Source organism: Vipera berus (genome assembly GCF_964194415.1).
Source record: "Vipera berus genome assembly, chromosome: Z".
Taxonomy (NCBI): Eukaryota; Metazoa; Chordata; class Lepidosauria; order Squamata; family Viperidae; genus Vipera; species Vipera berus.
In genome coordinates, this window is record NC_138205.1 from 47,045,657 (window position 1) to 47,069,481 (window position 23,825).

General features: G+C 39.2%; 1 protein-coding gene across 3 annotated transcripts in view; it reads right to left on the reverse strand.

Moving 5' to 3' along the window:
• Window positions 1-23,825, reverse strand: part of GPATCH8 (G-patch domain containing 8) — a 121,525-nt gene that overhangs the window by 15,285 nt on the left and 82,415 nt on the right. For 2 of the 3 annotated variants that reach the window (XM_081344312.1, XM_081344310.1), the window contains exons 4-6: window positions 10,143-10,210; window positions 6,530-6,616; window positions 3,951-4,094 (exon numbers count right to left, since the gene is read on the reverse strand). In XM_081344312.1, coding sequence (XP_081200438.1) covers window positions 3,951-4,094; window positions 6,530-6,616; window positions 10,143-10,210 — 299 coding nt within the window. Of the gene's footprint in view, window positions 1-3,950; window positions 4,095-6,529; window positions 6,617-10,142; window positions 10,211-12,125; window positions 12,168-23,825 lie in introns of all 3 variants that reach the window. The other variant, XM_081344311.1, reaches the window with a different exon arrangement.

Here is a 23,825-nt window from a genome sequence, read left to right on the forward strand (position 1 = left end):
ACAAAAAGGAGAAGATAAATTATTCCATAGACTGCATCTACTCGATGAATATCTTTACTGGGGTAACAAAATCTGGACATTTAAAAATAGGAATAGGCAGTTTTTGGAGACTGCTGGAGCATCTGGAATTTTGATAGCACATTAGCTGCTTTCTCACAAAATAGCTGCCAACACTGCAACGATCCTGGGTGAAGCCATTTTTGCTTCGTTTTCATTTGCCACAGTATTAGGAGGGGGGAATGAGTGGTTTTAAGGTTAGACTAAACAATAAATTGTCCTGTGGGAACCAAGGTCATTGCTGCTTGACTTTTGGCGGCTGAGCCTTCCGTTAGAAAGTCTGCCAAAGTATTCTATTGGGGAACATGGATAATGACATAGTGCTGGGGTGGAAAGTTCAACTTTGTTAACATTGTAACGCTTGGGAGGGAACTCCAGACTTGGTTTCACTTTTGACCATGCTGATACTTTGTAGCCAATAAATATGTTCTTTAAGGAAACCACTTGCTTTGGAGTTCTGCTTTTTTTTTTAAAAAAAATCCCATTTATATCCCACCCTTCTCCAAAGACTCAGGGCGGCTTACAATCTAAAGCACAAATCAATGTGCTTAGCAATAGCCCTCATTCTATGTATATGCCTGCTTATTAGGGCTTTTGCCCCCCCGCAGCATTATCACAAAGTCAGCTTATTGCCCCCAACAATCTGGGTCCTCATTTTACCTACCTCGGAAGGATGGAAGGATGGCTGAGTCAACCTTGAGCCTGGTGGGACTTGAACCTGCACTAATTGCAGGCAGCTGGTGTTACTTAAGGAGGCATTAGCCCACTGCTCCACCAAGGCTCTTACTAGTCTCATCTATAGGAACCATGACATTAGCAATCATGGGAACTTATACATACCCCAAAATAATTATAACGGCCAACCACAAAATATATATTTATGCATCAGAAAGAAAAGTGGAACTTTCAGGAAGTTAGCAAAAACATAGAGAATTAAAAGGAGACTACTAGGGAAGTTCAGCAAAGGAAGCCCTATCAAACATTCCCTCTAGACATTGGGGGATCAGGAAGACTCAGCAGAATGCTTATGAAGGATGGGTGGATATTATTTTTCTGTGCTTGTTTAGTGTGACTAGATATAGTGCTGGGGGTTTGGGAGACATGGATGGATGTGCCTGGGACAGGAGACCACAGGGGCAATGCATACAAACAAGTAATCATTGAATTACAAGCATTCATTTAGCAACTGTTAAAAGTTACAATGGTACTGAAAGAAGTGATTAACAACCTATTCTCTTACAACCATTGCAACATACCCAAGGTTTTGTGATCAAAGGTTGGGTGCTTGGTAACTGGCATGTATTTACAGTATAATAGTTGCACCAGAAGTGACAACTAGAGTGCCACTGGAGAAAGGCAGAGAGTTAACCTGACTGAACATGAGCGAGATGGCAATAAAGGCGGTGAAACACTGTCATTTCTGTGCCCTTCTTGCATCTACTAATAGCCATCTAGAGGTTTATTTCAAGTGATCTGCTCCCTATTGGGGAAAATTTGGCCACAGGACCATCTACAGGCGTATAGTCCATAGTTTTCTTGTTATTTGGTGGCTAAAGTTGTTTGGATTTGCTCTGAGTTGAATTCTGACTGGGTAGGTCTAAGTGAGTTTCCAGAATACAGTTTTGTAAGATCTTCTGGAGTGTGTTAAATTTTGTGATTCTCAAGGGTGTGGACAAATTCCTTAAATGTATCAGTCTGGCCATTACCCTATTACATCCTGGCCCCTCTTGGATTGATAAAGTAGCCCAGGAGCAATCAAGGACTGAGTCAATATGATTGTATCAACTTCTTTTGAGGGAAGATGATAGTAAAGCTGGATTTGAAGGAGGGAGTGGTATGCCCTTCCCCAAAAGGTCGCTGCTGGACCCCTCCATTCTGAATAACTATCAGTTTCCAATCTTCCTTTAAGAGAAAATTGTGTCAAATTGTGGCTTCAGAGTATCTTGGAGCAGGCCTGGCAGCAGGCCAGCCTTCAAAAGGAACTCTTCCAAAGAACTAATCAGCTGGACAGATTTGTAATGGAAAATAAGCTATCAATCAGTAAGATCAATGAGGGATGTAAAATTAACATCAACATCATGAACAGTGCAACCAGTACAGATTCTTCAGAACAGACTGGCACCAACTGCAGCTTTTGGATATTTTTATGGGTAGCCCCAGTACACATTTCAGGATGTGACCAAAGCATAAACTACCTCATCAACTCTAACCTGCTCAGAAACTGTCCTTACAACATCAGCATTTGAGGTTCTAGCACCTATTCTCTGTAGGTAACTCAGAAAAGCATCCAAAAAACCCCCTCAGGAACCCAATTTCAATTTTCTAGTCAACAACAGTACTTCCTGTTAAAGAAAAAAAACAAAAACAAAAACAGATGCTGCTTTGACTTGTTGAGCTAACTCAAGGGTTGTCAAACTCAATTTCATTGAGGGCTGCATCAGCATTGCAGTTGCCCTCAGGGTGGGTGTGGCCTGGGTGGGTGTGGCCTACTGTGTGGGCGTGGCTGGAGTGCGTGTGGCCTACTGGGTGGGCGTGGCCAGCTCTACATCGTTCGCATCAAGGGTGCCTATGGGGGCCTGGGCAGGAGTGGGACAGATCTCAGGGTCTCTGGCAGAAGGAGATGAGACCGGGGCAAGTGCCAAGGCATGGTCCACTGGGGGAGCCTCACTGTTCCTCTCAGGCCATGGGGGGGGGCTGGATGGTGGTGTGGAGGTCAAATGCCCAGCCCAGCCCTCAAGCACCCACAGGACTAAGCCCAGCCCCACTTCCCCAAGGTGGCGCCCAGTTGCACTTACCTCTTCCTCAAGGCTGCTGCTGAGCTTGCTCTCCTTAGCCAGGTTGCTCATGATGGTATGAGGGCAAAGTCAAGAGGGAGGCCCACTCACTCTCCATGTGAGGAGACCTGGCTTTGTATCCAAAGCTTCCTTAGCAATAGGATCAGAGTCCCTCCAGAATAGGCCAGGAGGAGGGGGCAAGGGGATGGTGAAAGGACAGCAGGGCAGGACTAAGACAGGACTTCCCTCAGACCCTCCCTCTCCTTCCTTCCTTCTTAGAACAGAGTGGTGGGAAAATATTTGAGATGAGGGAGGGAGAAAAACAGGTATGAAACACAGCTGGGGAAGTGTCATCCTTCGTGAGGAATGAAGAAATGCACCATTGCCTGGAAGTAGCCAGTATATGACCCTCGCCTACTTTACATATCTGGCTTGGTGGGCTCTAGGGGAGGGGATGCCATGAGAAACGTGAGAGTTGATGTTAACCTGCGCAATGCTGCCCAGCCCCCAGCCTGCCCAGTTTCGGCAGGCAGCAGGGTGCTCTCATCACACTGCCGAGAGGCTGAGCCAGGTGGCATGAATCTGAAGAGAAGCGCAACCCCTAGCCTGCCCAAAGTAGGCAGGGTCATATGCTGGCCACTTTCAGGCGATGGCGTATTTCTTCATTCCTCACAATGGGTGATACCTCCCCAGCGTGCGCCCAGGGGGCAGTGCCGATGTGGCATGGGCCGGTTCCTCGCTGTTTCCAGACAGCCTTGTGGAGCTAAGACTGAATGTATTTCAGCATAGATGACCAACACGAAATTGTACATTGGCTCCCTGGACCAGGGGCAAGGCACCGGGGGCCATTCCCTCACTGTTTCCAGGATGGCTTTGCAGGCAACATGAAACCACTTCGCGGGCCAGATCTGGCCCCTGGGCCTTGTGTTTGACATTTCTGGGTCAAGCTATAAATGGGATCTTATAAAATCAAGAAACATCAAGATGTAGTTGCTGGGGGGTGGGGGTGGGGGTTTAAAGGAAAAAGATAAAACATTAAGCAGATCGAAGGAAGTTATCACTGTGTTGGAAACTGACACTCATATAGCACAAATAATGAAAGAAAAATATGCTTTTTACCTGTTTGTGAGCATGATCATAGGAATTTATGTGGTTGTCAAACTCTTGGTGTTTCTGATACTGCTTATCACACAGCTCACAGTAAAAATTGGCTCGAAGGTCTTCAAGTGCCTTGGCAATTGCCTTTTCTTTGTCCACGTACTCCTGCAAAAGCAAAAGGAGATAAGCCTTAAACCCTAAGAAGAACTATCATCAAACAAAAATGATCAGGGAATGCTTTCATTACAATATTTAGCTTCCTGGTACAGGGCCTAAGCTCTACACTCACTTTTGTACCTTTTGAATAATTTTTACCATGTTTTCAAAGTTCAGTGGTGCAATAACAGAAAATTGATGAAGCAATTTTCCATTGTTTCAAGAAAGAATTTACAAAACAGCAGTTTTGTAGATATTAAAAAGTATGGTTTGACTTCTCGCTTTATTTCATTGAACTCACCCACTAAAGGTTACTACTTAAACAAAAATATTAAGTGTAATTCCCAGTTACCAGTCTACTTAACTCATTGCTGAGATAACAAACATTAAGCACTTAAAATTATTTGATACTAGTTCAGAGTACTTACAACCTATATTAGGTCATCAACAAAGTAAGCATTTTGGAGACAGGAAAATATAGTAGATTGATATTAGCATTGAGACTTGTACAGATGAGGATGGAGAAGAAAGTAACTGGATAAGATGCTTCTTGGAGGATTCAAAGGAATGTCACTTGAGTTTGGCTAAAGAGTACAAAAAATGTCCCCCAAAAAAGATGTATACAAGGAGAGTAATTTGATTTCAACGCAATGTGATTTCTTACTTTCTCTTTTGCTTGCTACATAAAAGAACTTTATTTTTTTTCAGAAATCACATTGCCAAAATCTGGCATCAGACTACCAAATGTACAATTTCAAACTATTTGGGAAGGAAAATTTCAATGAAAAATGTGTAAATGATTTCTTTTTTTTGTATATATTTTACTGGTATTTTTTAACATAACATAAATCATTCAGTAATTTGTAAACAGTATGTTGTCTGGGTAACATTTATAAAACAATTTTTAACAATTGATTTCTATAATCTATATTCCATATGTTAATTTCAGTTGATTTCCCCTTTCCCCAAAGTATCTTTCTTTGCAAACATTAGATTAAAACAATTCTCATTATTTTGATAAACAACAATTAAATATATAGTTTTTCCAATATTCCTATTTGTCATTTTAGTTGCCTTCTTGTAAATCCTGTTACAGTGCTTATTTCAGCTTATTTCTTCCCCCAAATTCTAAATATTCTTACTAGTGACAATTTTCTCAACAATTAACTACATTTACATTGGTGGATTTAATTTTATTTTTTCCATATAAGCCCTCTCATACTTTTATATTTCTTAATCAACAGGTAAAAAAGTAGAAGGAGGAAAAAAGAGGAGAGACACAAAAAGAGGAGAAAAAGAAGAAAAAGAAAAAAAAGACAAAAGCACTGAAATACAAAAAAATAACATACTACTTAAAATATGTATCCCTCCTAATTTAATATATATTTATTCCCTCAATTTCTTAATTCTTTTTGACCATAGCTGAGAATGTATTTAATCTATTTAAACTTTAAGCATTCCATTCAATAGATCTAATCATCTAATCCTTTAACTCTCATTCAAAACACATTTTTATGCTTATCATCACATTTAAATAACTAAAGCGTTTGCTTTGTTTAAATCATTGTAACTTTTTTTTACAGAAAGGAAAAAGAAAAAAAAAACACGTTTCTTTTTTAAGTATTCTCTCTGATAAGTCCCATCATCTATTTTCTAGATTTCCATTTTAATCTTTTTTCTCTGGCCATTGCATTTCTTAATCAGTATGTTTTGCTGCATCATTCATTTCCCTGTAAAGTATTTTTTCTCATTCTTTTCCTTATCTTCAAAGTTGCTTGGACGTGTTGAAATATTTCCCATTTGAATTAAATCATGATTTTTTATTTTATATGGCTCCATCTTTAAGTCTCTATCCTCAGAATTATGTTCAGTCATCTCTACTGTATTTTCCTGGGAAATTTCTTGGAGTGAAATTAAATTGGAGATAAGTTGATTCATACTCTCAAGGTTGTTCTGTATTTCTTTGTGGTTTAAAATCAGTCCTTTGAAATTGTTGCCACTTATCATATGTTTCCTTTTGTAAAGTATTCATTGCTTCGGATTTGTTACTCTCACTTTGTTTACACAGCTGCGTTTTTTAAGAACTTTGAGGAAACAGGAACCGGAAGTCCGGAAATGATTTCTATTAGACCTTAACACACCTAAAAAGCTGAAAAAACATGGCAACCCCCTTCAAAAAATTATATACATCATTTTGATAATGTCAACATGTTATTAACCAAACCAAATTAAAATGATTTATCCCATTTTGCAAATTTGCCTATTCCTACTTTAGGTGGTACAGGTACCTTGTCATATCACAAAATCTTTCTTAGGCATGCCTGGCTTATAAAATCTGTACCTTACATAATATTAAATGATTCTACACTTAGATGTTTTAGCTAAGATAGACTACTGCAATGGAAAATTCTTCATGATTCTTTAACTAGTTCAACAGAAAGTACCTTGTATTTTTGCCTGAGTTCTTCAGTATCTTCCTTCTCCACTTCCAAGACCCGCCTCCTTTCTGTGGCATCTTCAGCATAATCAAGCTATCAAAGCAGAGACAATTAGGTAGTCATACACATTGGGCATTAAAATTCAGTGGGTAGGAAATATTAATAAATAATAACGTATCTTATTATCTCAGTTTACTTCATCTGCAAGATGAATAAAAAAGTGCAATAATGTACTAATTTACTCCTGCTAAAAATCTCTAGACACATTTTATTTCAAGAAAATCTGATCTATTTTGGAGCCCAAAAAGAGGACTGACTTTTTTTATAGTAGAAACCTACTTTCTCCCTCAAGGAAAAAAAAATGTACAAAGTACATGCCCACTCACACCAATTAAAAATATAGTGTCTTTTTTCTTTCATATGCTGTTGAATGAAAACTTCCAACTACAAAATAAGATTAGGAACTTCTAAAGAAAAAGTATATATTCTGTGACTGGATATTAACTGCAGCCAGCAATTAATGATTTGTTACTTCTGAATAATGAAATTCCATTTGATAGAGAAAAATGTACCGTATTTTCCGGCGTATAAGATGACTTTTTAACCCATGAAAATCACCTCAAAAGTTGGGGGGTCGTCTTATACGCCCAGTCGTCTTATACGCTGGAAAATCAGTGGGTGGCGTCTGGCGGGAGCTGGCAGGGCAGTCCTGCGCACGCGCGCACTCCCCGGCTGCTCCTTAGCAGCTGGGGAGTGCGTGCGTGTGCAGGACTGCCCTGCCGGCTCCCGCCCAACGCTGTTCCCTCTTGAGGCAGCATCGCTCCCCGGCTCCTAAGGAGTCCTCAGGGATGCTGCCTCAAGAGGGAAGAGCGTTGGACGGGAGGCGGCAGGGAAGTCCTGCACACGCGCACGCACGCAGGACTTCCCTGCCGCCTCCTGTCCGACGCTCTTCCCTCTTGAGGCAGCTGCTGCCTCAAGAGGGAAGAGTCGCCTCCCATCCGACGCTCTTCCCTCTTGAGGCAGCAGCTGCCTCAAGAGGGAAGAGCGTCGGACGGGAGCCGGCAGGGAAGTCCTGCTCCCGTCTGATGCTGCGCTTCCGCCGGGCGGTGCTGGCCGAGACGAGCCAGCAGGCAGCCGTCGTGAGCGCGCCGCTGAGGGGCAGCGGCAGGACGGCCCAGCAACTGCAGGACGGCCAGCAGCCCCACGCGCAGCAGCAGCCGCCGGCTCAGCAACAGGTCCGAGCGCAGGAGCCGCACCGCCAGGCTGCCCAGGAAAAGCAGCCACACCAAGAGGCTGCACGCCCAGTCCAGCTCCATGAGGGGCAGGGCGGGAAGAGGGACCGGGAGCCCGGGCCGAGTGTGCCTCGGCCGACGGTGAGAGGGAAGCGGCACATGAAAAAGAGGCTGCGGGCGGAGCTACCCCGCCCTGCGCCGAATGGGAGAAATTCAAGGCCTGGGGGGGGAAGCAGGAGGGGCGCCGGCTGTGGCGGGGTGGCGGCTGCCCTCCGGCGCTGCCTGCCACCCAGGAAACGCTGCGCCTCGGGGGCCGGCAGAAGCGCGGGAGAAGCGGGAGGGCCGGCGGGGCCAGTCGGGCCTTCGCCTCCTCTGCGACAGACAGGGAGTGCAGGGCATGTAAGTATTTTCCGGCGTATAAGACAAAAAACCTTGAAAAACTTCTTAAAAGTAGGGGGTCATCTTATACGCCGGAAAATACGGTAATTCCACTGGCTTAAGAAAATTGGGATGAGGCACATGAAGCCTTTTTCTAATGAAAACATCCAATATCTACTTCAGAAACATTTGATGCAGTAACAGAAAGTTCCATGGTACATAACTCCCATTGATAATCCCTAAAAAGATGTTAAATAGAAAATATTTTTGAAATTAAAGAACCTTCTAAAATCTGGGAGTTGAACATACATCAGTTTTTGAAGTAGTATAGGAAATTTTCCTTCTATTAATTTTGCATGGAGGAAAATAAACTCCAGCCAGCAGATCTGCCCATAAAAAAAACCTTGCCTTTTCCACTTTGTGATAATTTGGTTACCTTTCTCAAACCTATAACCTAATCTTTACATCATGTACATAAACTAATTCCACATACTTGCATGGCTGAATGAAAAAAATTCCTCTCACATTGAAATATATTTTCAAGGCCTGTGTAACAGCAGAAAGTGCAGGCAGAAGGAGCAGAATCCGAACCACCATTTTATTCTGCCCAACCTTATTTTAAGTTTACTAGCAACGTCAATCAGCTTATATTTTAAGAAAACAACCTTGTTCTCTATGAACAAGTTGTGATTTGATAAACGTCTTGTACTCTTCTGTGGCCATTTCAACAGCATATCTATACTATTTAGCTCAGCATGGGTTTCTTGGGGTGCTTCCTGCACATATACGAACATGCAGGTAGTCCTCAATTTACAACCACAATTGAGCCCAAAATTTTTACCGAGACATGTTAAGTGAGTTTTGCCCCATTTTACGATCTTTCTTGCCACAGTTGTTAAGTGAATCATTGCTATTAAGTTAGTTTCATTGTTGTTAAATGAATCCAGCTTTCCCATTGATTTTGGTTGTCAGAAGGTCCCAAAAGCTAATCACATGACCCCTGGATACTGCAACCATCGTAAATATGAACCAGCTACTAAGCATCTGAATTTTCATCACATGACCATGAGGATGCTACAATGGTCGTACATGTGAAAAATGCTCATAATTCAGTTTTTTCAGTGCCGTTATAACTTTGAACAGTCATTAAATGAACTGTTGTGAGTAAAGGACTACCTGTATTGAGATAACATGAAGAAGTCTTTGCACAGGTGACATCAACCCTTAGAAAGAACACAATCTTTTGAGGCCCTCCTCAGAGGCCCTCCATCTCCTTCATGAAAACTTCTTCCAAATGTTTTGCAAAGTCTATTTAAAAAGTTCTACCATTATCTATGGATACAGGAGTTCTAATTTTCAGATGAGTTATGTTTCAAGTAGATTCTTTAAAATGCGCATCTGTTACAGATTGTGCCTGTATCCTGGGATAGCTAAAGAAGAGATTCTTTGTGTGGAAATCAGAAGGACTCTTTTCTGACCTAATGCTAGGATATCTGGTTCCATATCTGAAGAAGAGAAAGTACTGTTCCAATGTATCTAATAAATAAAACCTGCTGCATTCTTCAGGCATTAAATTACATATATTACTTCTGAGTGTGTCCTGATAGTAATGAGCTGAGCAAACTTGTTCTTTGCAAGCAAAAAAACCCAGAAAAAAAACACCACACCACTTTGATATATACAGGGGCCATACAGGCCCCAACTAATTTTTAAAATGTGCTTACATTAATTAAATGAGCTTTAATTGGAAACTCAGATTTGTTAATTGAAGTCTATTATACATTTATATTATACTGAAGCACTATTATTTCTTTGACCAAAAGATTCTTTCCCACTGATGCCCTCTATGTGCGTTGGATTATAAAATTAATAATTCTTGGGGTTTGATGATGAAAACTAGTCCAGAAGCACACCAGTTCGAGAAACATTTAGATACGTTTCATAATTTTAAATATGTATAGACACTTAATCTTGCCTGATACAAAGTGTATGTTGCAGGGACTACTTACCTCCATTTCCATCCGTCCCATGCCCATGACATCATATTTGACAACGATAGGGATGGGATCTGTTCTACCTGCAAGGGAATCAGATCTATCAGTTGAGTGAGTAGGACAGAATGATTATCCTCTGGTAAGTCGCTTTGTACACATTGGTTTGGGGTTGGTTAGAGATCTTGCCTTTGGAGTGCAGAGACCAGAAAGCTACAGAGAACCAAACACAAGCCATTCTCACAGCTTACAATCATAAGCCTACATATCCTGATTGCCCAGACCTAGCCTTATTTTCTCTTTGTTGCTTCTAGCTTTTGGCCCAAATATTTGAGCAAGTTAATACTAAAATTAATGATCTTTACAACTAGAAGATCAAAAAAATTGCAGAATGGAAAAGATGCATTCTCTCAGATCATAGGACACAGATTATCAATACCCACCAACACCCATTTAGCATGCAATTATTTCAGAGTTTTGGAAGATTAACCTTGATGTTAAAACCTTGCTAGACTCAAAGTGGGCTTTTTGGATTCTGCCATGTCCTTTCCTTATAAGCTGTGAAAAGGACTAGTTGCGAAGAAAACTGACTTTGAACTAATCAAACTATACTGAAGATTCCGTATGTATTTTAATTCACTCATAACCAGCCAAACAAAGCAAAATGGGGCAGACGAGCACTTTGACTATCACAGCCTTTTGGGGGGGGGTGTTTATTTTTACATCACAACATGCGCTGTGAGTTGTGATGTAAGGGCACTGGTAAAAAGGAATTACTTACCTTATCTGGTGCATACCTTGAGTGAAAAAACAAAATGTTTACTTCCCTCATTATCAAACTTGGGGGGGGATTGGTGTTAAAAATATTCCTCTCATTCAAAAATACATAATTATACCCTTGGGCCAAAAGATGTCCAAGCTTGAATCGTGATGAAATAACTGGACTTCATGTGGCATAACAGATAATATTTTTGAATACTTGAGTAATTGCATTTCTAAAAAAAACTGAGTTATTTTTTTTGACAAGTAGCCCAACTGACAAGACTGTACTTGGGAAATCCGAGTTCATGTCTCACTACTGTCAGAGGACTTATTAGCTTTGTCTCTATTTCTTAATTATAAAACAGGAATTGTAATTCCTCACAATATTTAACATGAGGTTTAAATAAAGTTTTGCCCTTGATGTGCCATTAAAATAGAAGCAAACCAATCCCCAATGTAAATTTAATTTGGGAATACGTTTCAACATTTTCCAGATTGAACAACTCTTCTAGAGAGAAATTCTTGCTGTATCTCAAATTTAGAAACCTGGGTAGGGTGATCAAATTTGTAAACACTAGCCATCTGTGAAAAAGCATTTTAAGTACAATTTTTATTTAGATATATATATATAGATATATATATACACACACACATTTTCAGTAAGAAGGGTAGGGGACAAAGGGGATTTATGCCCAATTGTATACAAAACGATGACTGCAGTTTTGAGCAAAAGAACCACATTTGTAATACTGTATTTTAAATTACATACTTTTCCTTTGATTTTTACTATATTTCTATAGGAGTGATATTTGTTCTGTCCAAATGAATATGACAGACTCCTTTATAATATGAAGAATACATTAGTACTTTTGCTTCTTAAGGCAGTCAATGTTTTCAATTTCAATTATCTATTGAATTGTCATAGCAACTGCTAACAATCAGTATGTGCTTGGGAAAGGTGGGGGGAGATCAAGTTTGGACAGTATTAGAGATTTGGTATTTGAAGTGAATCTCCACAAATTTTTGGCAGTTCTAACACAAACATCCCTTTTGAGCATTAAACCCTTAATGAACAAGGATCAGACACAAAAGAGTGCATGAAGAAATGGAAAGGAAAAAAAGGGAAACGAAAAGACCAAGCAGAAAAGATGAAGGCTACAACAGAGAAAAGTAAGCCTAACATATTTGGTGCTCTGATGACAAAAAAGAAGTAAATTCAGTCTGAAAATTAAAAATTACCACTAAGTTTACCATCACCACAACAAGTCCCGGATCATTATGCTGTAAAAAAGAAACACCATTTGTTAGGCAGAAACTGTCAAGGGGCAGAAAATAGGCCCTATGCAGTAGGCAGGTGGGCAGGGAATATAGGGGAGGGGGAGAAATCAGACTGACACTAAGATTTCCACCCATCCCATGCCACCCTTTTTCTGGAAATAGTGTATGTTGAATAACACTAGCTTATTTTCAAGATGCATTCAGCATATAACTGATACTGAACATTAATGCTAAGAGTTTTAATAAACATGGCATTCATAATTTTTCATATTAAATTAGTTAGGGGGCAGGGATGGCTGTTTTGCAGTGTAACAAGTGCTAAGAAATAACTTTTTTTGGAATGTTCCCCAAACTTCTGATAATCTCATCCAAATAGTAAATAACATTAAATTGTTGAAAGCAAACACTGGACCACATCTGAGGAAAATTAAGGCTCTTTTGCATAGAGTATATATGTATGTACGTATGTATGTACGTATGTATGTATGTATGTAATTTATATGCCACCTATCTTTCAAATAAGGTAATTCTGGGCAGTTTAAAAATTAGTAGGTTGATGGGAAAATACAACAAAACTTTCCCCCAACTGAGAACCCTCACCTAAATTAGTAATCATTCAGCTCTAAAATATATTCACTACTTCAAAAAAATTGACCAGAGTTCAATAATATGAATAAAGTTCAATTTTCCAATGTTTTGCAGGTCTGCATTTTAAAACAGCCAAGAGATAAGTAGTTGAATATTGGGCAAGTGGTACAGAGGGAGGGAATAACTATTCTCAGCCCTCTTGCCAACATCCTTTCTCCAGCTGGGTCAAATATAAAGGGCTAAGCAGATGTTTTTTAAATTCAGAAAGCACCGCATGGCAAAAGAAATAAGTGACTATTCTAAATGGATTTATTACTATAATTCTAGTTAACAGCCTTTAGAAAAATAATTTTAAAGTTTCTGATACTGAATACTGCAAAAATAAACAAAACTGCAACATAATACATTTATTTTGGTCTTTATGTATCCTTTATCCCATTCTCTAATTATCACTTGTCCTTTATCATTTAAAATATAAAATATTAAGAGTCATGGTTACAGGCTATACAAAACTCTTCTGAAATAAATTATACTAATATTATATATTTGTATTAAAACATACTTGCCACTTTTGGCCAAGAGCCTTAGAGGTTTCAATGTAATAACAGAATGTAAAAAAATATTTAAGACTAATAGAGAATAAAATGGGCAGCAATTAAAACAAGACAGAAGTGATATTGAGCAATGGCAACCCAAGCAAGGGAATACATTTCTGTTATATTTCTAGCAAGGAATAAACATCTAGATAGGTTTCACAACCATGGTAATTTTGTCCAATATATATACTGACTTAGCCTTACTTTAGAACTTAATTTCTCTTATCCCACTTGATGGAAAAACCCATTTGGGGTATTTTTACATGACAACATTTCAGACTTTGAAAGAAGTAACCAATTCTTGGAACTGAGCAGTATCTGATCAGATATTGTGTTAGCACTACTACCACAGGAGTAGTATTCTCCTCTAGTAGTAGATGCAAATATATTTCTAAGAGAGTGTTATGTAGAAATTGTAATATGCTAATCTGAGTGTGAACAGTTGCCTGTCAAGGATGAGATCCTACTAAGTTAACTTGTATAAATGTTATAACTGCAATTTGACCATCCAAGTAAGAAACCCACATTCAGAAACATTTTGAAAAAGTGCTAAGGTAAAGGTAAAGGTTCCCCCGCACATGCGTGCTAGTCGTTTCCGACTCTAGGGGCCGGTGCTCATCTCCGTTTCATAGCCGAAGAGCCAGCGCTTGTCCGAGGACGTCTCCGTGGTCATGTGGCCGGCATGACTAGACGCCAAAGGCGCACGGAACGCTGTTACCTTCCCACCGTAGTGGTCCCTATTTTTCTACTTGCATTTTTACGTGCTTTCGAACTGCTAGGTGGGCAGAAGCTGGGACGAGTAACAGGCGCTCACTCTGCTACGCGGCACTCGGGATTCGACCCGCCAAACTGCCGACCTTCCGATCGACAAGTTCAGCGTCCTAACCCACTGAGCCACCGCGTCCCTTAAAAAGTGCTATCATGTCTTTAAAAAGGCTGAAAACCCATTCCTAGATTATTAATCAAAGCAAAGCGTACATCATATACAACCTGTCTTTCTCACTCCCAACAATATTTACAAAGATACAGGAGCTATAGTAAGAGGGATAAGAGATATAAGTAGTATATTTTTTATAATATATGAAATGTAAAAATATTGGGACAGTGTATGTGAATGAAAAGTTAAGACATTTAAAGGTAATTAACTGTGAGAGAAGTATGACTGAGAAGAATGATTTGAAGACTGAGGGAAAACTCTTAAATAAGAATTATGAAAACAGGACATATAGTGACTTAACAAATCACTTTTACAAATATAATTGAAACATAAGCCGACCAGAAAAGATGTTATATGTGGATGCTATAAGATATATGTAATATAGTATCTTTATAATATATGAAATATAAAAATATTGGGATGGTATAAGTAAATGAAAAGTTTGGATATTTAAAGGTAATCAATTTTGAGAAAATTTGACTGATAAGAATGGTCTGAATATTGAGGGGAAATTAAGCATAAATAAGAATTCTGAAAACAGGATGCATAGTGATTTAATAAGATGACTTTTACAAATACAACTGAAATATAGTCAATCAGAAAAGATGTTATATATGGATGTCATTGTTACTTGTATAAATACAAACAAAAATCTATATCAAATTCTGAATGCATTGAAAATATTTAAAATTTTATCTGTCTAATGCTGACAAAGGAGAATATTATTGGAAGAAGAGAAGCTCAAGGAAACAAAATATTAATACATTGATTATGAAATTATAGAAATTATTGTTTTTAAAATATATGAACCCAGAAAACACGCTGTTTACCAAGTAAAAAAAAATCAATAAAATATATTTTTTAAAAAACCAATTTCTATCTTAACTAAATTTGGGGTGGGGGTGGGGGGTTGTTCCAAGGCTTAAAGTTTCTACTCCCTCTTTTTATAAAGCAATAGTCCTCAACTTACAATTAGTCACTTAACAGCTACCTACAACCTGGCTCTCAAATTATGGCTGCTGCAGTGCCATAACTATCTCTCCTCCCCACCCCCAAAGTTATCAGGTCCCTGCAAGCATATCCTTTCCCCAATGGCTCTCTGTGGCCTGAAACTATTTTTCCACCCTACCAACCCTTAATATTCTCCTCACTTACCTTTGGAAGAACTTTGAACCCTTCCACAGAGCTGGAAAGGGTCGCTTTGTTGCTTGGCTATATGGCGCAATTCCAGCCCTTGGACAAACCGCCCCATGTTGCTGCCTTAAAAGGATTTGCAGTGCTGCAGAAGCTTTCTACAACTTCTTGCAGCACTGTGCAACCTCGTAAAGCAGCACAATGGAATGGTTTGTCTCATGGCTGCCATTTTGTCCTTTCCCATCATCCAATTAAGAAACCTAAGTCGAGAAACAATTGGAAAAAGTGGTATTATGCCTATAAAGGGGCTGGAAATCTTTTTCAAATTGTTCTGTCTTGCTGTCTTAACAAAGTTAAGGCCTATAGATTTCTAGAAGGCTATGTAGACCATATTCGCAAAGCAGAAGGTCTCTTTGTTCCTTGACCACATGGTGCAGTTACAGAAGCAGGCGCAATGTTTCCAGTGGCCAAATTTCATTCTGGTAGCTGTAAATATTGCTGTCGCTTCTGGAATTGCATAACATGGCTATGTGATGAGATTATCTATTTCAGTGCTCTGGAAGGCTTCAGAGTGCTTCAACAAGTGAGGAGGAGGGTGTATGGCCTGATGGGTGGGAATAAGGTTGGGGAATGAGGAGACCTGATGGGAGTAGGAAAAAGCCTGTGAGGACCCAAGAGGCAGAAAGCAGAGCATGGGGTGTCTTGGAGGATGGGGGAGACCTTGGGAAGCCCAGGGCAAGCAGGCCAGGGCTGTAACTAGTCCTCCATCCCTGAGAAACCCAGTGCTGCACTTAACAATTTGCTTGTTTGTTTTACAATTGTATTGGGGAGAACTGGGATGGGGGAATCATTAAGTTTGATGTTTCACTTAATGGCCATCGTGACATATGACCATTATGAGGATACTCCATTATGGTCATAGCTGGAGGACTACCTGTAACTGAGTTGGAGGGAAACTAATCAAGGAGAGAAGCAAGCTAGAACTAAGGAGAAATTTTCTGACAGTTAGGACAATTAATCAGTGAAAAGACTTGCCTCCAGAAGTTGTGAATGCTCCAATGCTGGAAGTTTTTAAGAAGAGACTGGACAGCCATTTGTCTGAAATGGTATAGGGTTTCCTGCATGAGCAGTGGGTTGGACTAGAAGACCTCCAAGGTCCCTTCCAACTCTATTGTTCTGTTCTGTTTCTTTTACATTCAAACCAATGATTCTGCACTTTGTGGGATAACCTTTCCACTAATGTCATATAAATATTAGAATGAAATAAGACGATAATTCTCTATGGTATAAGAGTACAATTTCATTTCCTGCCCTCAAGGTAGGCCTCTTATCGACCCTAATCCCCAAGTCCAAACCTAACCAGACAATTTGAAAGAATAGTATGATTGATAGTACCAAACACTTTCAGAAAATCTAACAGAACAAAGATATAGTGCTTATTTTCAGTTTTCACTCCAGCATAAATAGCCCATCAAAGCAGCCTTGGTCTCCAACTAAACTAGAAATCAGACAAAACTGGGTCTAATATCATTTATGAATTAGATTTATCAATTCACAATCCATTTTTAATGGTTTTCTGATTACTGAATATTGGGGGAGATGTACCTCATGAGATAATCAAGATTTTTTGTGAGCTGTTAACTGAAGTAGAGCCTTAAAAAAAGAAGCAAGTTTCACAAGTAGAAGGATATTTGATGCTACAAATCTATTTTAAATTAAGTTTTTAAAGCGATTCTGCAGATTGGTTTTATCGCTGCCTATTAATCTTTAAACTCCATTCAGTGCTCATTAACAAAGACCCTTCAGTAATTTACAAAAGAAATTTTTAATCTGTAAGAAACTTAAATAAATACAATGAATTATTAGAGAATTAAAAAGTGTATCAACAGAATAAAAAGTATCAAATGAATTTAAAACTATCTTTAAAATAGCATATGGGAAAGTAACTAGTATCAGAACAAGTCTGAAATAGCAATTTAGTTATTTGGATGTTTTTTTTCCTTAGGGTATATGTGATGAAGGCAGGCAGGCAACATTACTATATAGGTGCTTTTTAAAGGGAAAAAACCCCCTCAATCCAGAGACAAAATGCAAGATTTGCAAAACTCACATTTCATTTTAATATGGACTTTTTGAATTTCCATCTTTTCAATGAGAGATTATTTAACAAGTACAGTGAGTGAAAAAATATTTGATCCTTGCTGATTTTGTACGTTTGCCTATGAACAAAGAAATGATCAGTCTATAATTTTAATGGTAGATTTATTTTAACAATAAGAGACAGAATAAGAACAAAAAAATCCAGAAGAACGCATTTCAAAAGAGTTACAAATTGATTTCCATTTTAATGGGTGAAATAAGTATTTGATTCCCTATCAATTAGCAAGATTTCTGGCTCCCAGGTGTCTTTTACACAGGTAACAAGCTGAGATTAGGAGCAGTGCTCCTAATCTCAGTTTGTTACCTGTATAAAAGACAACTGCCCACAGAAGCAATCAATCAATCAAATTCCAAACTCTCCACCATTGCCAAGACCAAAGAGCTGTCCAAGGATGTCAGGGACAAGATTGTAGACCTACACAAGGCTGGAATGGGCTACAAGACTATTGTCAAGCAGCTTGGTGAGAAGGTGACAACAGTTGGTGTAAATATTTGCAAATGGAAGAAACTCAAAATAATTGATCTCACCTCATGGAGTTTCAATGATCAAGGGAACTGTGAGAAATCAACCAGAACTACACAGGAGGATCTTGTCAATGATTTCAAGGCAGCTGGGACCATAGTCACCAAGAAAACAATTTGTAAGACACTACACCGTGAAGGACTGAAATCCTGCAGTGCCTGCAAGGTCCCCCTGCTGAAGAAAGCACATATACAGGCCCATCTGAAGTTTGCCAATGAACATCTGAATGATTCAGAAGAGAACTGGGTGAAAGCGTTGTGGTCAGATGAGCTCTTTGGCATCAACTTAACTCGCAGTATTTGGAGGAGGAGGAATGCTGCCTATGACCCCAAGAACACCATCCCCACCATCAAACATGGAGGTGGAAACATTATGCTTTGGGGGTGTTTTCTGCTAAGGGGAAAGTACAACTTCACTGCATCAAAGGGACAATGTACTGTTAAATCTTGGGTGACAACCTCCTTCATTCAGCCAGGGCACTGAAAATTGGTTGTGGGTGGGTATTCCAGCATGGCAATGACCCAAAACACACAGCCAAGGCAACAAAGAAGAGACTCAAGAAGAAGCACATTAAGGTCTTGGAGTGGCCTAGCCAGTCTCCCAGATCTTAATTCCATAGAAAATCTGTGGAGGGAGCTGAAGGTTCAAGCTGCCAAACGTCAGCCTCGAAACCTTAATGACTTGGAGAGGATCTGCAAGGAGGAGTGGGACAAAATCCCTCCTGAGATGTGTGCAAACCTGGTGGTCAACTACAAGAAACGTCTAATCTCTGTGATTGCCAACAAGGGTTTTGTCACCAAGTACTGAGTCATGTTTTACGAAGGGGTCAAATACTTATTTCACTCACTAAAATGCAAATCAATTTATAACTTTTTTGAAATGCATTTTTCTGCACTTTTTGTTGTTATTCTGTCAAATAATTTTTTACCTCACTGTAAGTTTTAAAGTATTAGGCTACCATGCAGAGTGTATATCATATTTACTACTTTTTCCCTAATCAGGACCAAAGCAGGTACTTTAAATTACTTTACATAACCCAGTGTTAAAGAATACCAGACTACTGTTTTAAGAAGCTTACACTCAAAGGATTAGTTGCATACAGGAAGAGCAAAGAAACACACTCTGCAGAACACTCAAATACCCACATATTTCCTCCTACTAAGGTATAATATAAAACATTCCAGTTTTGCAATCTAATAATCATGCTATTGAAAATTCTCAACAGAACACTTGCTAATTTTAACTTTCCATGATAGTGAAAAATGATTTGATTAAATTAAAGACATTACAGATCCTAAGTGCGTATACATATTCATTTCCACATATGTTATGTGTTGTAAAATATTGTATCCTCAAGCCTATTTTTAAAAAGGAAAATTATATCTTCATCTTAGAAAAAGGTAAATATAACAGCTTCTGGCCAATTCTGAAATATCAAAAAGAGGCAAAAGATGAGCAAATAATATTCCTTCTACTATTTTACATTTGCTCAGTCCTGCTTCTAAAGAACTCAGTTATATACATGGAGATGTTAGGCAATCCTTGTTTCTCTTAGGAAGACTTTGTTGTTGTTGTTAGTTGCGAAGTCGTGTCCGACCCATCGCGACCCCATGGACAATGTTCCTCCAGGCCTTCCTGGAGCCTTAGAGATGTTAACTTAATATGAGTGAATTTAACTTTCCCAAATAATTAATTCAAACGATGTTCAAAAGTGACACATAATTTTGTATTAAGTCACCCACTAATTTTGAAAGAAGCAAAGACAATTAAGAAAAATGATTTAATTTGAACTTAAAAACACTATTCACTATTCTAACCTGAGTTATAAATATTGCCTGTTAAGTTCTTATGGTCTTCCTTATAAAATATTAGCACCAAATTCACCATCTATGTTGACTGCACCTGCAACAGCTCAGCCTTCAAAATTCTTTCACATATCTTGCTTTTCTGAACTTGTCTTAAACTGTTTTGATTTTTTCTCATAATAAAAATGTCTTTAAAAAGATACATTTTATTTTCTATTGCTTAAAAAACTATTATCTAATCTACAATTCTATTTATACGGTTAAAAACAATAACAAAATGAAATACACAATCCATATATAGATGTCTACAGCACTACCATTATTGCTAAGTAACAAACATTGATATCATCTGTAGGAATAGCTACCTCCCCCTAAAAATGGTATGATAATGAATTAAGTATTTGGTAGAAAATCGCCAGGGAACTGGCTAGCCTCCCAAGTCTTTTATGTTCAATAGATTCAAAAGATATAACAGAACATGTAGTATAAATGGTAAGAAGGGAAAAAATGTAAAATATATTCAAAACTTTCGATGGCCTGTGATTTACAGAAATTGGATTACTATGCATATGCATATGACACTGCATATATACCTCTAACTATTTAAACAAACTTATTTTTAATGCTAATCTTGCCAGGATTTCAAAATGTGTTGACAAATTGTATAACCAGGAACCAAGAAAAGCTTTCAGCACAACACAAGCTTATGATCACTCTATTATTTATTATTTATTTATTATTGGGACTTATATGCCGCCCTATCTCCCGAAGGACTCAGGGCGGCTAACAACAATAACATATAATAAATACGGAAGTTAAGATAAAATTAAAATTAAAGGCCTCTGTACAATAAATTAAAATTAAAATAAATTAAAAATTAGAGTTAAAAATTAAAAACATAATTAAAATCCCTATCAGTCCAGGTCAGCCAGGTGGAAAAGGAGTGTTTTGAGGCCACGGCGAAAGGACTAGAGATCTTGGGCCATCCGAAGCTCATGGGGGAGCTGGTTCCACAGGGCTGGCGCTCCCACAGAGAAGGCCCTCCCCCTGGGGGTCGCCAGCCGACATTGTCTAGCCGACAGTACCCTGAGGAGGCCTTCTTTGTGTGAGCGTACTGGGCGATGGGAATTCGTTCCTGGCAGCAGATGGTCCTGCAAGTATCCCGGTCCTAAGCCATGTAGGGCTTTAAAGGTAAGTACCAGCATCTTAAATCTCACCCGGAGGGCAACCGGTAACCAATGCAGCTCACGCAGGAGGGGTGTAATATGGGAGTATTGGGGTGCTCCCATCACTACCCGTGCAGCCGTATTCTGCACCAGCTGAAGCCTCCGGGTGGTCTTTAAGGGCAGCCCCATGTAGAGAGCATTGCAGTAATCTATACGGGAGGTAACGAGTGCGTGGGTGACTGTGCGTAGGGCATCTCGGTCCAGAAAGGGGCATAACTGGCGTACCAGGCGATTCTGGGCAAATGCCCCCCTAGCCACGACTCCAATATGATCTTCAAAACTGAGTCGTGAATCCAGGAGGATGCCCAGATTGCGCGCTCTATCAACGGGAGGTAACATCTCTCCTCCTATAACCAAGGATGGAACCTCTTGGACTAAACGAGATGCCGGTACGTAAAGCCACTCAGTCTTGGCCGGGTTGAGCCGGAGCCTGTTCTTTCCCATCCAAATCTGTACCGCTTCCAGGCAACGGGATATCACATCGAGGGCATCACTGGGTTGGTTCGGGGTGGAGATGAAAAGCTGGGTATCATCAGCATATTGATGATACCTTACCCCGAAGCCACGGATGATCTCTCCCAGCGGTTTCATATAGATGTTGAACAGGAGAGGCGAGTGTACCGACCCGAGGCACCCCACAACTAAGGGGCCTAGGGGTCGACCTCTGCCCCCTGCCAACACCATCTGCGAACGGCCTGAGAGGTAGGAGGAGAACCACCGCAGAACGGTGCCTCCCACTCCCAACCCCTCAAGACGACGCAGCAAGATACCGTGGTCGATGGTATCAAAAGCCGCTGAGAGATCTAATAGGACCAGGACAGAGGAATAACCCCTATCTCGGGCCCGCCAGAGATCATTCACCAGCGCGACCAATGCCGTCTCCGTGCTATACCCAACTGAATTATTATGCAGACCCAACTGAAATAGTCAATGGCCTGCAATACATGTGACTAACAACATATCCATTTTAACTACATTTTACAAAAATCCTAATGTTATCCATAACTTCAAGTATGCATGTTTTGTCTTACTGAATATAGAAGACAATTTTAACACAGCAAGACCACCTTTGGTAATAGCCACCAAATGAAGGAAGTGGAGGAACTAAACTAATAATCATCAAAGCAAGATTGAAAAGCCTAGTGTACAGTTGTTATGCCCATACTCTCAAGTTTCAGGACAATTTACTACACATTATTCTTTAAAATACAGAATTCCAGGCTATATTTATTTAACACCTGTTTTAAGATTTGCAAATATCTGAAAGATAAGCTACAAAAACAAAAAGAGGAAGAGAAGAGGTGGCCTTCTGATCAGTATTGGCAGGTGTCAGTTCTTCTGAAGTTTTCCTGTTTCTTTTACATTATTGCCTCTTTCTTCATGGGAGAGTAAAACAAAAGGAGCATTGCTAATGTTTCTACCTATAGCATCTCAATTAGAATCAGTAGTAGTAGGCCTTCAATATGCTCCACTATGTCTTCTACAGAAAGAAATGTGGAGGATAGCGTTTAATTAGCCCACGAGCAAGATGCAGATTTTAAATCCAAAGAACATTAATATTAACCATCTGTGGAAATAATTCAGGACCTCCTAATTCAGACTGTTTCAAATTCTGCACTTACTGATAACCTGTCCACCAAATACCCTCCAATATTATTCTACCAAATATTTTTAACAGAAAATCATGGTTATTAGTTCTGGTGATAGGTATTATCACATCATCTGAGGCAATAAATAGTATTTAATACCAGTTGCAAGAAAATGCAAAAAAAAAAGATGCTACTAAATTGATTATGAGCTTTCCCCATTTTTGTGGGGAGGTAATATAATAGAACAAAGAAATTTCTACATTTCCAATCAGATTTTTTTTTACTGTTACAAGAGATTATACATACTTTGCTACATTTTATATTGAGAATTCTGGATCCTCAAATTATTCAACAAAAGCAGTAACTGAATCCAAATGAAGACAGATTTGAATGGTATTAGATAATCTTCTGATTACTAAATTTTTATTCTATTATTCAATAGAAAAAAGGTTAGCTTCTGTTGTGGTAAAAAGGCAGGGGCAAGTAAAAATTGATTAGAGATACCACGTACCTCTGCAACTAGGGTAGCCGATGTCTTTAATCACCTTAAATGGACTACAATTCCAATAGAGTGTTTAGTCACTCACAGATAAGTCAATGCAATTATTTTATCTTGGGGCTAGTAATGAGCAGGACACCCAATTTCTTTGATACCCCAATTTTCAGGAGTTAAAACATAATGCCCAACTCATAGAAATGTAATACGTATTTTACACAGGGGCCTTGGACATTTTTTTATGCCATAGAATAGATATTCCCTGAGATGAGATAGGCTGAGCAGAAATCCAAAAGCACAACTGCAACCTATGGAATTCAAATGTATCTTGGTTATGAAGCAAGAATTTGTCCTTAAAATATCTCCATCTTGATCAATGGGCTTACTGTTGTATTTAAATGCCTCAAGGTATGGAAATTTTTGAACCCATTATTAGGGTACTGCTCAAGAATAACATCTGGTTAATCTGTTAGAGAGACATAGTCAGGCTAAGCTTCAATGATGGATTGGTCCCTAGAATAGGTGTCTGGATGCCATTTGTGTTCCTTGTTCACATTCATCAGATCTCAAAACTATGCCAGTAAAGAAAAATGAAAAAAATTATCCC